The sequence below is a fragment of the Salmo salar genome, chromosome 04 (assembly GCF_965601325.2).
Source record: "Salmo salar chromosome 04, fSalSal1, whole genome shotgun sequence".
Classification (NCBI taxonomy): Eukaryota; Metazoa; Chordata; class Actinopteri; order Salmoniformes; family Salmonidae; genus Salmo; species Salmo salar.
This window is the reverse complement of record NC_138294.1, coordinates 41,280,735-41,293,565: the sequence shown is the minus strand read 5'-3', so window position 1 is coordinate 41,293,565 and position 12,831 is coordinate 41,280,735. Positions and strand designations below refer to the sequence as shown.

General features: G+C 41.2%; 2 protein-coding genes across 2 annotated transcripts in view; both read left to right on the top strand.

The window, feature by feature from the left end:
* Nucleotides 1-2,350, top strand: part of LOC106602884 (junctional adhesion molecule A) — a 37,767-nt gene extending 35,417 nt beyond the window's left edge. The window contains exon 10 of the mRNA XM_014195840.2: nt 156-2,350. Coding sequence (XP_014051315.1) covers nt 156-191 — 36 coding nt within the window. The 3' untranslated portion in view covers nt 192-2,350. The remainder of the gene's footprint in view (nt 1-155) is intronic.
* Nucleotides 2,351-2,860: 510 nt separating this feature from the next.
* Nucleotides 2,861-12,831, top strand: part of ubash3ba (ubiquitin associated and SH3 domain containing Ba) — a 56,448-nt gene continuing 46,477 nt past the window's right edge. The window contains exon 1 of the mRNA XM_014195839.3: nt 2,861-3,500. Coding sequence (XP_014051314.1) covers nt 3,370-3,500 — 131 coding nt within the window. The 5' untranslated portion in view covers nt 2,861-3,369. The remainder of the gene's footprint in view (nt 3,501-12,831) is intronic.

Here is a 12,831-nt window from a genome sequence, read left to right as displayed (position 1 = left end):
GAATCGGCCCCAATATCCTGGCGTTGCAAGCGCCATGCTCTACCAACTGAGCTGCAGAGGATCATCTGTAAAGAGTCAATGGTTGCTGTCCTTTGGTCTTGTATTCCAGTGAAAAGGTGCAGTCTTGTAATTGCAGTCTTCTCTGTCTGTTCCAGGGGGAATTCAAACAGAAGTCTTCTTTCGTGGTATAGCCAGGGCATGCAACACACATCCAGGATATACTCAGGAGTCTACGGCAACAACAATGAATGGGGGTGCGTCCCAATAACATCTCCCTTTTCCCTGAAGTGTGCTCTTGTTCACTGCTTCCCACAAATCTCAAAGCATTGGATTGGCGGCGGCATGGGCTAGTGGGAGTTTACACATTTATTCCTTATACCAGCCATTTCCTTTCAAGTCAGTGAATCAAAGTGCACACTTTGGGAGGAAGGGGAGATAATTGGGTAAATGCTAATACCACTGCCCCTTTTACCTGCGCTGTGTGGATTGATTTTAATGTTATCTTTTTTTAATTCCATCTGTTTATAAAAACTATTTCCATTTTTAATATTTCTCTAACTGGCAGTCACCTACTGTATGTCAGCATTATTTTGTGGCGGCTGTGTGTAGAACTTTTCTATTTTCCCAAAAATATTTCAGTAACGCTGGTCATTGATATTTTTGTAATCCCAATAGAACATGCATTTTATGCCTTTGCGTCCCAAATTGCACCCTATTCCCTATATAGTGACTAGAAGGAAGGGGAAAGGGAATACCTACTCTGTTGCACAACTGAAGGCATTCAACCAAAATGTCTTCTGCATTTAAGCCAACCCCGCTGAATCAGAGAGGTGTGGTGGGCTGCCTTAATCAACATCCATGTCATCTGTGCCCGGGGAGTAGTTGTTGGGGGTTAACTGCCTTGCTCAAGGGCAGAAGGGGATTTGAACCAATTACCTTTCGGTTTCTTGCGCAACACTGTTAACCGCTATGCTTGCCCAATATATAGAGCTCTATGGGCCCTGGTCAAAAGAAGTGCACTCTATAGGGATTAGTGTAATTTCAGCTACAACCTACATTCCTCTTCATAAGGGATTCACCTTGTAAAGTCTTGATTATTCAACCTGACAAAAGCTTTGGAAATACCACAGCTCCCTCTGTCCCATCCCAAATGGCACCCTATTCCATACTACTTTTGACCAAGGCTCTAGGGCATTTATGTAGGGAATAGGGTGCAGTTTGATATGCATACCTTGTGTGCTGTGAATATCCATGCTGTTCAGTGAGTTGTAATGTGAAATGTTTTGTTTACGGTAGCTACAGGTAGTTTTAAATGGCATTGTGTTTTGATCAACTCGCATCAAGCTTTAAAACAAATGAAAATAAAAACTGATATTTACTACACAACAGACATAAGAGCATAAAAAAAACTAAAGAATAACAAACTGAATGACTAAAAAGCACCCCAAGGAAATGCATATCTAAAAAGATGTGTTAAGATCTCTTTAAATAATGTCCACAGTTTCGGCAGGCTATTCAAGAGTCTGGGGGCATAGTAACTAAAGGCTGCCTTTCCATGCCTCTTGGTCCTAGGCTTTGGGATAGTTAAAAGGCCAGTGCCAGAGGAACCTACTGGGTACATAACTTAAAAGCATGTCTTACATGTATTGGGTGCACAATTGTGGATTGATTTTAAAAACCAATAGAAGAATCTTAAAATGAATTCTAAAACTCACAGGCAGCCAGTGGAGGGACCATAAAACCGGTGTGATGTGTGTTCTCCGTCTGGTCTTGGTCAGGACCCGTGCTGCAGCATACTGTATGTTTTGCAGTTGACCAATGGCTTTCTTGGGTAGACCAGACAGGCGAGCATTACAGTTGTCAAGCATGCTTGGAATAAAAGCATGGAAACGGACCCACCTTGGCAATGTTTCTCAGGTGGTAAAATGCTATTTTGGTCACATTCCTAATGTTTGTATTAGGCAAATTGTATTATTTGTTGCTGGTCCCAGATCGGTTTGTGCTGTCGTGTCAACTCTTTGTCACTCACTATCAAACACTGAAATATGTTTGGCATGACAATTCCATGAGAAGTTGTCAAGAGCAGTAACAGACTAGCAAGCAGGCTTGTTGATGTGCATTCTCCTTCTTTGCAAGTTATCAAGTTTAGCATCCCAAAGATGGGATATTGTGCTCACAGCAACAACATACAAGGTACATGGGTGCAGTCATACTTAAGATATTTATTTTGCAATTAGTCAGGATTTAATCAAGATCTTTTTATTGAGCATTTTACAATTTTGACAGATTAATGTATTTGTTGTTTATAAGGTAACACCTGATTCTAATATTAAATAATATTTGAAGAACAGTCTCTGAAAGACCATTTTTGTAATAGTTGTGCTTTCCATATCTTTGACTTTTTTTTTAAAATGTACAATGTATCCACAAGGTGCTAGTTAAGATCATCCATGGTCCTTCAGTACCGTTGAGTATTATCTACCCTTTACCATAATCAGTTCAGCCTAGATTGAGAGAGAATATTCTTGAAAGGTACACTGTATAGCAGGTTTGGTGTAGGGCTAATTAGAAAATGTTAATATGCCCTCTGACCTGTGCCAATTAGAGGTAGCTTACTGTTTTCCAGACCCAAACATTTTTAAAGATATAACATTTGTACAGTTACAGACCGATATCCTTACAGTTTTTGTAATTCGGGAATGTCTTAAGAATCCCACAGATAACCATGTGCATGTGACGCAGAGAGAGGGTAAGTTTATATTCTGTTTGCGCAGTCACTATAATCACTGTGAATGGATACATTTGATCAGAAAGAAATGTTACGTTGTAAGTGAATCCTGTCTCTTTAAGAAAAAGGGGTTGGTGCTGTTGAGAGCTGCAACCTTTTTGACAGGCTGGCCCGAAGCTCACTCAAAATCCATTCATAAATAAGACAATTGAAGCATAGTTATGTTGGTTAAATAATTTCAGGACACAAATGTGTTAACGTTTTTAGCGAACAATTGCAAGAAACTCGCAGCAAAAATAGTTTACATCCTAGTCAGCGCATTCGACTCGGCGAAGTGAGAGCAAAAGTGACTTCCGACTAGTGACCCCCCCTCCCTTCTGGCTATGGTTATGACTTTATCTGCGTTTCACCAGGAAGCTGCTTAGTTCGTTCTATCTTCAGAACATTTGTCTACAGAACCTCTTGTTCGCTTTATTCCATCCTCTAAAAGGTATTGTCGTTAATGTGTAGCCAAGTCTAGTCTAATTCCCTTTAACACAAATTATCCGCTGTTTTCAATGTCTGCCGCCGCCTCCATCTTTCCGGTTTTACTGAAAGTAAGTGAAACCGAGGACTGAAATACCAATGGAACGGTGAGAGTTATGATGGCAGCAAAAGAAGAGCTTTACACCAAAGTCACCCCGCGGAGGCAGCGCCAGAATCGAACGGGCACTGTAAAACATGGGTCAAGTCTGGACGTGCTGCTGTCCATGGGATTCCCCAAGACCAGGGCGTGAGTATCTGACCTAAAGCTAGTGTACTGCCGCTATTCATTAGATTACTTTCCCGAGCTAATGCAGTCTATTTTTAGACTAAGGCTGCGTTCACACAGGGAGGCCAATTGTGATATTTTCCACTTATTGGTATTGACCAATCAGATGTTTTCACATCAGATCTTTTTTCAGAGCTGATCTGATTGGTCAAAAAATAGCAATTAGTATAACAAATATCAGAATCTGTCTGCGTGTCTAAACACAGCCTAAGCAGCGCAAACAAAGCTTTATTTTAAGCGTGCTGTTATAGGTTAAGTTGCAGAGCAATATTGTTCCATACCGGTGTTAAAAGAAACACTCCATTGTTGGTACTGGTAGAGGGTCAAATGCCATGTCTTGTACATCGGCATCATTTGGACTCCAACTTGACATTCAAGAAACCGGTGAAGGTGGTTAACACTAGTTTGAACGATCAAATTTAAGGTTTATAGGACCTTAACGTCCTTTGGAACCCGCCAAACTGCATGCAATGATCTTTTCACATCGGAGTTATTTTTCTCACATGCAGTAGCCACCATTCTAAAACCAATTGAATCACTCTACAAACACTTAATATTTTGATAACAAACCAGACTGTTACCACCATTGTCAAAGTTGACTGTCAGAAAGTGACAATCTGCACTCTCAGTAAGAGTTACCATACACTGCATGGACTGGAGAAAATTGAAATCATGGCTCAAATTCAACCAAACCTATGACGGCTGACTTTTTTTATTTTTTTTTATTTTTTTAATGATGGATGGGTAATTCTGTTGGATAGATTGTTTTTGAGTATTTGCATTATGGCTGTGTAATTGCCCTTGCCTGCCTAGGGCCCAACAAAATGTTGCTTAGGGCCCCCAAAAGGCTAGGGCTGGCTCTTACTGCATGTGTGGGTATGCAGACCAATGATGTGTATATAAACCCTGGATTGCTGATGCTATGTAATGGCCAAAGGGGGACTATGAAGCCACTGATTGGACATATTGGCACTCCCTAGAAGGAGCAGTCCTCCATAGGAATGAATGGAATTCTACAGTACGAAATGTAATGGCTTTATTTATTTTGAAGTGGGGACCGTAACATTATTACTTAAACATTTTCCTTGAAGTATATATTTTGTATATTGTTAATGTTGAAGTATGCATTAAGGTGTTTAATAAATTAAATGTAGACATCACAATGCATTTCTATAGCTTCCCAAATATTTGTTTTACAATTGTGGGTAAGTACTGAAATGGAGGTGCGGTGGCTTCAAAACAGCACCCCCTGTGAGTCATCTAATGTGTATATAAATTGTTTGGCCCCCACCCCTATCAAAGTTGCCCATCCCTGCTCTATTATAGCCTAATGTTGTCATGATCAACCATCCACCTTGGACAGGTCTTGAAGTCCTTCAATAACATCTCGAGGGGTTGGGTTAAATGCGGAAGACACATTTCGGTTGAATGCATTCAGTTGTGCAGCTGACTAGGCATCCTCTTTCTCTTGCTTTCTCTTCAATAATGACAATTACAACAATACTGAATGAACACTTAACTTAATATAATACAGCAATAAAATAAATAATGAAACATGTTCAATTTGGTTTAAATAATGCAAAAACAAAGTGTTGGAGAAAGTACAATATGTGCCATGTAAAAAAGCTAACGTTTAAGTTCCTTGCTCAGGACATGAGAACATATGAAAGCTGGTGGTTCCTTTTAACATGAGTCTTCAATATTCCCAGGTAAGATGTTTTAGGTTGTAGTTATTATAGGACTATTTCTCTCTATACGATTTGTATTTCATATACCTTTGACTATTGGATGTTCTTATAGGCACTTTAGTATTGCCAGTGTAACAGTATAGCTTCCGTCCCTCTCCTCGCTCCTACCTGGGCTCAAACCAGGAACACATTGACAACAGCCACCCTCAAAGCAGCGTTACCCATGGAGTAGTTTTTTCCCCTTCCTCTACAAGTCTCAGAGCGAGTGACGTTTGAAACGCTATTAGCGCGCACCCGGCTAACTAACTAGCCATTTCACATCGGTTACACCAGCCTAATCTTGGGAGTTGACAGGCTTGAAGTCATAAACAGCGCAATACATTGCGAAGGGCTGTTTGAATGAATGCTTACGAGCCTGCTGCTGCCTACCATCGCTCAGACTGCTCTATCAAATCATAGACTTAATTATAACATAACACACAGAAATATGAGCCTTAGGTCATTAATATGGTCGAATCCGGAAACTGTCATCTCAAACAAAACGTTATTCCTGTTACATTGCACAACCTTCAATGTTATGTCATAATTACGTACAATTCTGGCAAATTAGTTCGCAACGAGCCAGGCGGCCCAAGTGTTGCATATACCCTGACTGCGTGCAATGAACGCAAAATGACACAATTTCACCTGGTTAATATTGCCTGCAAACCTGGATTTCTTTTAGCTAAATATGCAGGTTTAAAAATATATACTTCTGTGTATTGATTTTAAGAAAGGCATTGATGTTTATGGTTAGGTACAGTCGTGCAACGATTGCGCTTTTGTTAAATCATCCCCTGTTTGGCGAAGTCGGCTGTCTTTGTTAGGAAGAAATAGTCTTCACAGTTCAACGAGCCAGTTCAACGAGCCTGACTCTGTTTGCAAGAGAAGTGACACAATTTCCCTAGTTAAAAGAAATTCATGTTAGCAGGCAATATTAACTAAATATGCAGGTTTAAAAATATATACTTGTGTATTGATTTTAAGAAAGGCATTGATGTTTATGGTTGGAGCAAAGTGTACCTAAGCGATTATATGCAACGCAGGACCATCTAGATAAACTAGTAATATCATCAACCATGTGTAGTTAACTAGTGATTTATGATTGATTGTTTTTTATAAGATAAGTTTAATGCTAGTTAGCAACTTACCTTGGCTTCTTACTGCATTCACGTAACAGGCAGGCTCCTCGTGGAGTGCAATGTAAAGCAGGTGGTTAGAGCGTTGGACTGGTTAACCGTAAGGTTGCAAGATTGAATCCCCGAGCTGACAAGGTAAAAATCTGTCGTTCTGCCCCTGAACAAGGCTCCTAGGCCGTCATTAAAAATAAGAATGTGTTCTTAACTGACTTGCCTAGTTAAATGTAATTTGTTAATCAGGGCCGATTTCGCGTTTTCATAATCGGTCGACCTCTACTCACTACTAGTTCCAAACTGCCTCGAAGCAATGTCAGCACAAGAACTGTTCGTCGGGAGCTTCATGAAATGGGTTTCCATGGCTGAGAAGCCACACATGAGCCTAAGATCACCATGCGCGATGAAAGTGTCAGCTGGAGTGGTGTAAAGCTTGCCGCCATTGGACTTTGGAGCAGTGGAAACTCTTTCTCTGGAGTGAGGAATCACTCTTCCCCATCTGGCAGTCCGACGGACAAATCTGGATTTTGCGGATGCCAGGAGAATGCTACCTGCCCCAATGCATAGTGCCAACTGTAAAGTTTGGTGGAGGAATAATGGTCTGGGGTTGTTTTTTTTCATGATTCCGGCTAGGCCCCTTAGTTCCATTGAAGGGAAATCGTAACACTACAGCATACAATGGCATTCTAGACGATTTTGTGGCAACAGTTTGTGGAAGGCCCTTTCCTGTTTCAGCATGGCAATGCCCCCGTGCACAAGGCGAGGTCCATACAGAAATGGTTTGTTGAGATCGGTGTGGAAGAACTTGACTGGCCTGCACGGAACCCTGATCTCAACCTCTTCTAACACCTTTGGGATGAATGGGAACGCCGACTGCGAGCCAGGCCTAACCGGCCAACATCAGTGCCCAACGTCACAAATGCTCTTGTGGCTGAATGGAAGCAGCAATGTTCCACCATCTAATAGCAAGCCTTCCCAGAAGATTGGAGGCTGTTTATGGAGTTGGTCCCCCCCTTTGCTGCTATTTTAATGCCCATGATGCACTACAAGACCTAAAGTATGTGAACACAAGCAGGAGTTCACATATTTGGTCATGTATTGCGTCTTTGGAAATGAAATTGTCTTCCTGGCCAAATGTTAGTTTTGTTTTTAATACCGTCCCAGGCAGTCAAGACAAGAAAGGACAGTACTGCTAAAGCAGTACTAAAGCAAATACTTTTCAGGATTTACCAAACACTCTTCTAACCTCTACAGGATCGTTGTCGCCCCTCAATGGGACGGTTAAGCTAACGTAGGCTAATGTGATTAGCATGAGGTTTTAAGTAACATGAAAATACTTCTCAGGATTTACCAAAACCACTCTTAAGGAAAATCTGTCTGAAAAGTAGTGCACCGTCATGTCACACCTCTAAGTAGCAACAGGTGTTAAAAACATTTTTTACATTTTTTTAATTTACTGGTCCGTTGTTAAATATTTCCTATACCAAACAGCATTGTGTTAAATATTAGCCTGAACTGTTTCACAATCACATGCTAATGGCCTTAACTGTTTCTTATGCTAGTATACTTCAAATACTAGCCTGAACACAGTTTCATATGCTTGAATACTTCCAATACTCCGAGCCTGAACACTGTTTTACATGCTAGTGTACTCAACTCTAGTACTCTTCACCAGATGTGAGCTTCACAGATGGTTAGGTATCCAACTTTGTAAGCAGAGGAAGGAGAGACAAGCAAATTGTTAGATCATGGTTTTTCAGCCAAGCAATTGGGATCTGGAAATGAGTTGATTGGTTTGTCTTTAAACAGTTTAATATTGAAAGTTGACCAGGGGTTTTGTGTAGTTTGTTTTAACCCTCCTCACTTCAGTGTATCCTTCTGTTTGTTAGCATGGCTAATTGCTTAGTGAGGTCTCTTTACCGTCAATCCCTGTAGCGATTGAAGGTTTCCTGGTGCAGAGAAGCACTAATACTTACGACAGAAGAGTTATATGATTCACTCTACAAACACACAAGCCTCACCGATTACTGTAGCTATGAGGATAAGACAAAATGTTTGTCCGGGGAAACTATCTTTGGCATAGCCTTTCGAGGAAAAGAGCTTCTGTGTGTGTGTGGTGTGTGGAGAACATGAATCATACAACCCTAATGTTGTATGAAGGGAATTCATGCTGAATAATTTGTCATTATCGCTGCTCAATCAGATGTGATCTAGCTGGACAGTCAGCCACTGTCACAGCACTGGACACTTGCACGCACAGTCAGCCACTGTCACATGCAGCACTGTAGGAGGAAGGGGCAGTGATCCTGAGTGTGGTGGTCAGATCTAACCTGGGTGCCAGTCTTTCTGCTTTCTTGCAAGAGGGGATCTGGAAATGTGGTGCGTGTGTGTTGCAAGAGAGCAGAAACAGACTGGCACCCAGGCTAAATCAGCCATGTGGAAAATGGATACATCTGAGAGAATTATAAGATGTAAATATCTCACATTTCAATGTGGTTGCTGTTAGCTTCCTGCTGTTTCTCCATTTTAAGATTGGTTTCCAAGAAGTCTTGCAGGAAAGGCTGTCGACTTGATAACCGGCAGTGCACAAGGGAGCTATTCCTTTCCTTCCCAAAAATGTATTTTATACACACACACAGTCGAGGTCAGAAGTTTACATACACCTTAGCCAAACACATTTAAACTGTTTTTCACAATTCCTGACATTTAATCATATATTAAAAAAAATCCCTATCTTAGGTCAGTTATGATCACCACTTTATTTTAAGAATGTGAAATGTCAGAATAGTAGTGTTTTATTTTATTTGAGCTTTTATTTCTTTCATCACATTCCCAGTGCGTCAGAAGTTTACATACACTCAATTAGTATTTGGTAGCATTGCCTTTTTTAAATTGTTTAACTTGGGTCAAATGTTTCGGGTAGCCTTCCACAAGCTTCCCACAATAAGTTGGGTGAATTTTGGCCCATTCCTCCTGACAGAGCTGGTGTAACTGAGTCAGGTTTGTAGGCCTCCTTGCTCACACACGCTTTTTCAGTTCTGCCCACATCTTTTCTATAGGATTGAGGTCAGGGCTTTGTGATGGCCACTCCAATACCTTGACTTTGTTGTCCTTAAGCCATTTTGCCACAACTTTGGAAGTATGCTTGGGGTCATTGTCAATTTGGAAGACACATTTGCGACCAAGCTTTAACTTCCTGACTGATGTCTTGAGATGTTGCTTCAATATATCCACATAATTTTCCTGCCTCATGATGCCATCTATTTTGTGAAGTGCACCGGTCCCTCCTGCAGCAAAGCACCCCAACAACATGATGCTGCCACCCCTGTGCCTCATGGTTGGGATGGTGTTCTTCGGCTTGCAAGCATCCCCCTTTTTCCTCCAAACATAACGATGGTCATTATGGCCAAACAGTTCAATTTTTGTTTCATCAGACCAGAGGACATTTCTCAAAGTACGATCTTTGTCCTCGTGCAGTTAAACTGTAGTCTGGCTTTTTTATGGTGGTTTTGGAGCAGTGGCTTCCTCCTTGCTGAGCGGCCTTTCAGGTTATGTCGACATAGGACTCGTTTTACTGTGGATATAGACACTTTTGTATCTGTTTCCTCCAGCATCTTCACAAGGTCCTTTTCTGTTGTTCTGGGATTGATTTGCACTTTTCACACCAAAGCATCTTTAGGAGACAGAACACATCTCGTTCCTGAGCGGTATGACGGCTGTGTGGTCCCATGGTGTTTATACTTGCGTACTATTGTTTGTACAGATGAACGTGGTACCTTCAAGAATTTGGAAATTGCTCCCAAGGATGAATCAGACTTGTGGAGGTCTACAATTATTTTTTTATTTTTTTTGAGGTCTTGGCTGATTTTAATTTTTTTGAAAATATTTTTCCCACGACGTCAAGCAAAGAGCTACTGAGTTTGAAGGTAGTCCTTGAAATACATCCATAGGTACACCTCCAATTGACTCAAATTTTGTCAATTAGCCTATCAGAAGCTTTTAAAGCCATGACATTTTCTGGAATTTTCCAAGCTGTTTGAAGGTACAGTCAACTTAGTGTATGTGAACTTCTGACCCACTGGAATTGTGATTCAGTGAATTACAAGTGAAATAATCTGTCTGTAAACAATTGTTGGAAAAATTACTTGTCATGCACAAAGTAGATGTCCTAACCGACTTGCCAAAACTATAGTTTGTGGACAAGAAATTTGTGGAGTGGTTGAAAAACTAATTTTAATGACTCCAACCTAAGTGTATGCAAACTTCCAAGTTCAACTACATGCATTCTGTTCAAAATATTAGGAACACCTGCATTGCTTGCTGTTTGGGGTTTTAGGCTGGGTTTCTGTACAGCACTTTGACAGCAGCTGATGTAAGGGCTTTATAAATACATTTGATAATATTGCGTTGCACCCCCTTTTGCCCTCAGAACAGCTTCAATTTGTCGGGCATGGACTCTAAAAGGTGTTGAACGCATTCTACAAGGATGCTGGCCCATGTTGACTGGAATGCTTCCCACAGTTGGCTGGATGGTCTGATTTGCCCTCACAGGAAACAGAGGGGCGAACACACCCCCATTCTCATCGATGAGGCTGTATTGGAGCGGGTCACGAGCTTCAAGTTCCTTAGGTCCTTGGTGATGTGGACACCAAGGCCCAAATACACCAACAGTTGCTAAGAGGCCAAAATCAAACTAACAGTCCAGTATCTGGTGTGGCCACCAGCTGCATTAAGTACTGAAGTGCATCTCCTCCTCATGGACTGCACCAGATTTGCCAGTTCTTGCTGTGAGATGTTACCCCACTCTTCCACCAAGGCATGTGCTAGTTCCCGGACATTTCTGGGGGGTAATGGCCCTAGCCCTCACCCTCCGATCCAACAGGTCCCAGACGTGCTCAATGTGATTGAGATCCGGGCTCTTCCCTGGCCATGGCAGAACACTGACATTCCTGTCTTGCAGGAAATCACGCACAGAACGAGCAGTATGGCTTGTGGCATTGTCATGCTGAAGTGTTTAAACCCTTTACAAAGAAGATCTGTGAAGTTATTTGGATTTTTATGAATTATCTTTGAAAGACAGGGTCCTGAAAAAGGGACGTGTCTTTTTTTGCTGAGTTATTTATGCATACATACAGTTGAAGTTGGAAGTTTACATACACTTAGGTTAGAGTCATTAACTTGTTTTTCAACCACTCCACAAATTTCTTGTTAACAAACTATAGTTTTGGCAAGTCGGTTAGGACATTACTGTGTTCATGACACAATTTTTCCAACAATTGTTTAGACAGATTATTTCACGGTATCATAATTCCAGTGGGTCAAAAGTTTACATGCACTAAGTTGACTGTGCCTTTTAAACAGCTTGGAAAATTCCAGAAAATGATATCAGAGGCTTCTAAAGCCATGACAGGCTAATTGACATCATTTGAGTCAATTGGAGGTGTACCTGTGGATGTATTTCAAGGCCTACCTTCACTCAGTGCCTCTTTGCTTGACATCATAGGAAAATCAAAAGTCAGCCAAGACCTCATAAAAAAAATTAAAATAATTGTACACCTCCACAAGTCTAGTTCATCCTTGGGAGCAATTTCCAAACACCTGAAGGTACCACATTCAAGCTGTACAAACAATAGTACGCAAGTATAAACACCATGGGACCATACAGCCGCCATACGGCTCAGGAAGGAGACGTGTTCTGTCTCCTAGAGATGAACGCACTTTCGTGCGAAATGTGCATCGCAATCCCAGAACAGCAGCAAAGGACCTTGTGAAGATGCTGGAGGAAACAGGTACAAAAGTATCTATATCCACAGTAAAATGAGTCCTATATCGACAACCTGAAAGGCCGCTCAGCAAGGAAGAAGCCACTGCTCCGAACTGCCATAAAGCTAGACTACAGTTTCCAACAACTGCACATTCGACTGCTACAGACTGAAGTAGACAATGACCCCAAGCATACTTCCAAAGTTGTGGCAAAATGGCTTAAGGACAAAGTCAAGGTATTGGAGTGGCCATCACAAAGCATTGACCTGGGCAGAACTGAAAAAGCATGTGCGAGCAAGGAGGCCTACAAACCGGACTCAGTTACACCAGCTCTGTCAGGAGGAATGGGCCAAAATTCACCCAATTTGTTGTGGGAAGCTTGTGGAAGGCTACTCAAAACGTTTGACCCAAGTTAAACAATTTTAAAAAGGCAATGCTTCCAAATACTGAGTGTATGTAAACTTCTGACCCACTGGGAATGTGATGAAAGAAATAAAAGCTGAAATAAATCTTTCTCTCTACTATTATTCTGACATTTCACATTCTTAAAATAAAGTGGTGATCAAAACTGACCTCCAAACAGGGATATTTTTTTTACTAGGATTAAGTGTCAGGAATTGTGAAAAACTGAGTTTAAACGTGTTTGGCTCAGGTGTATGTAAACTTCTG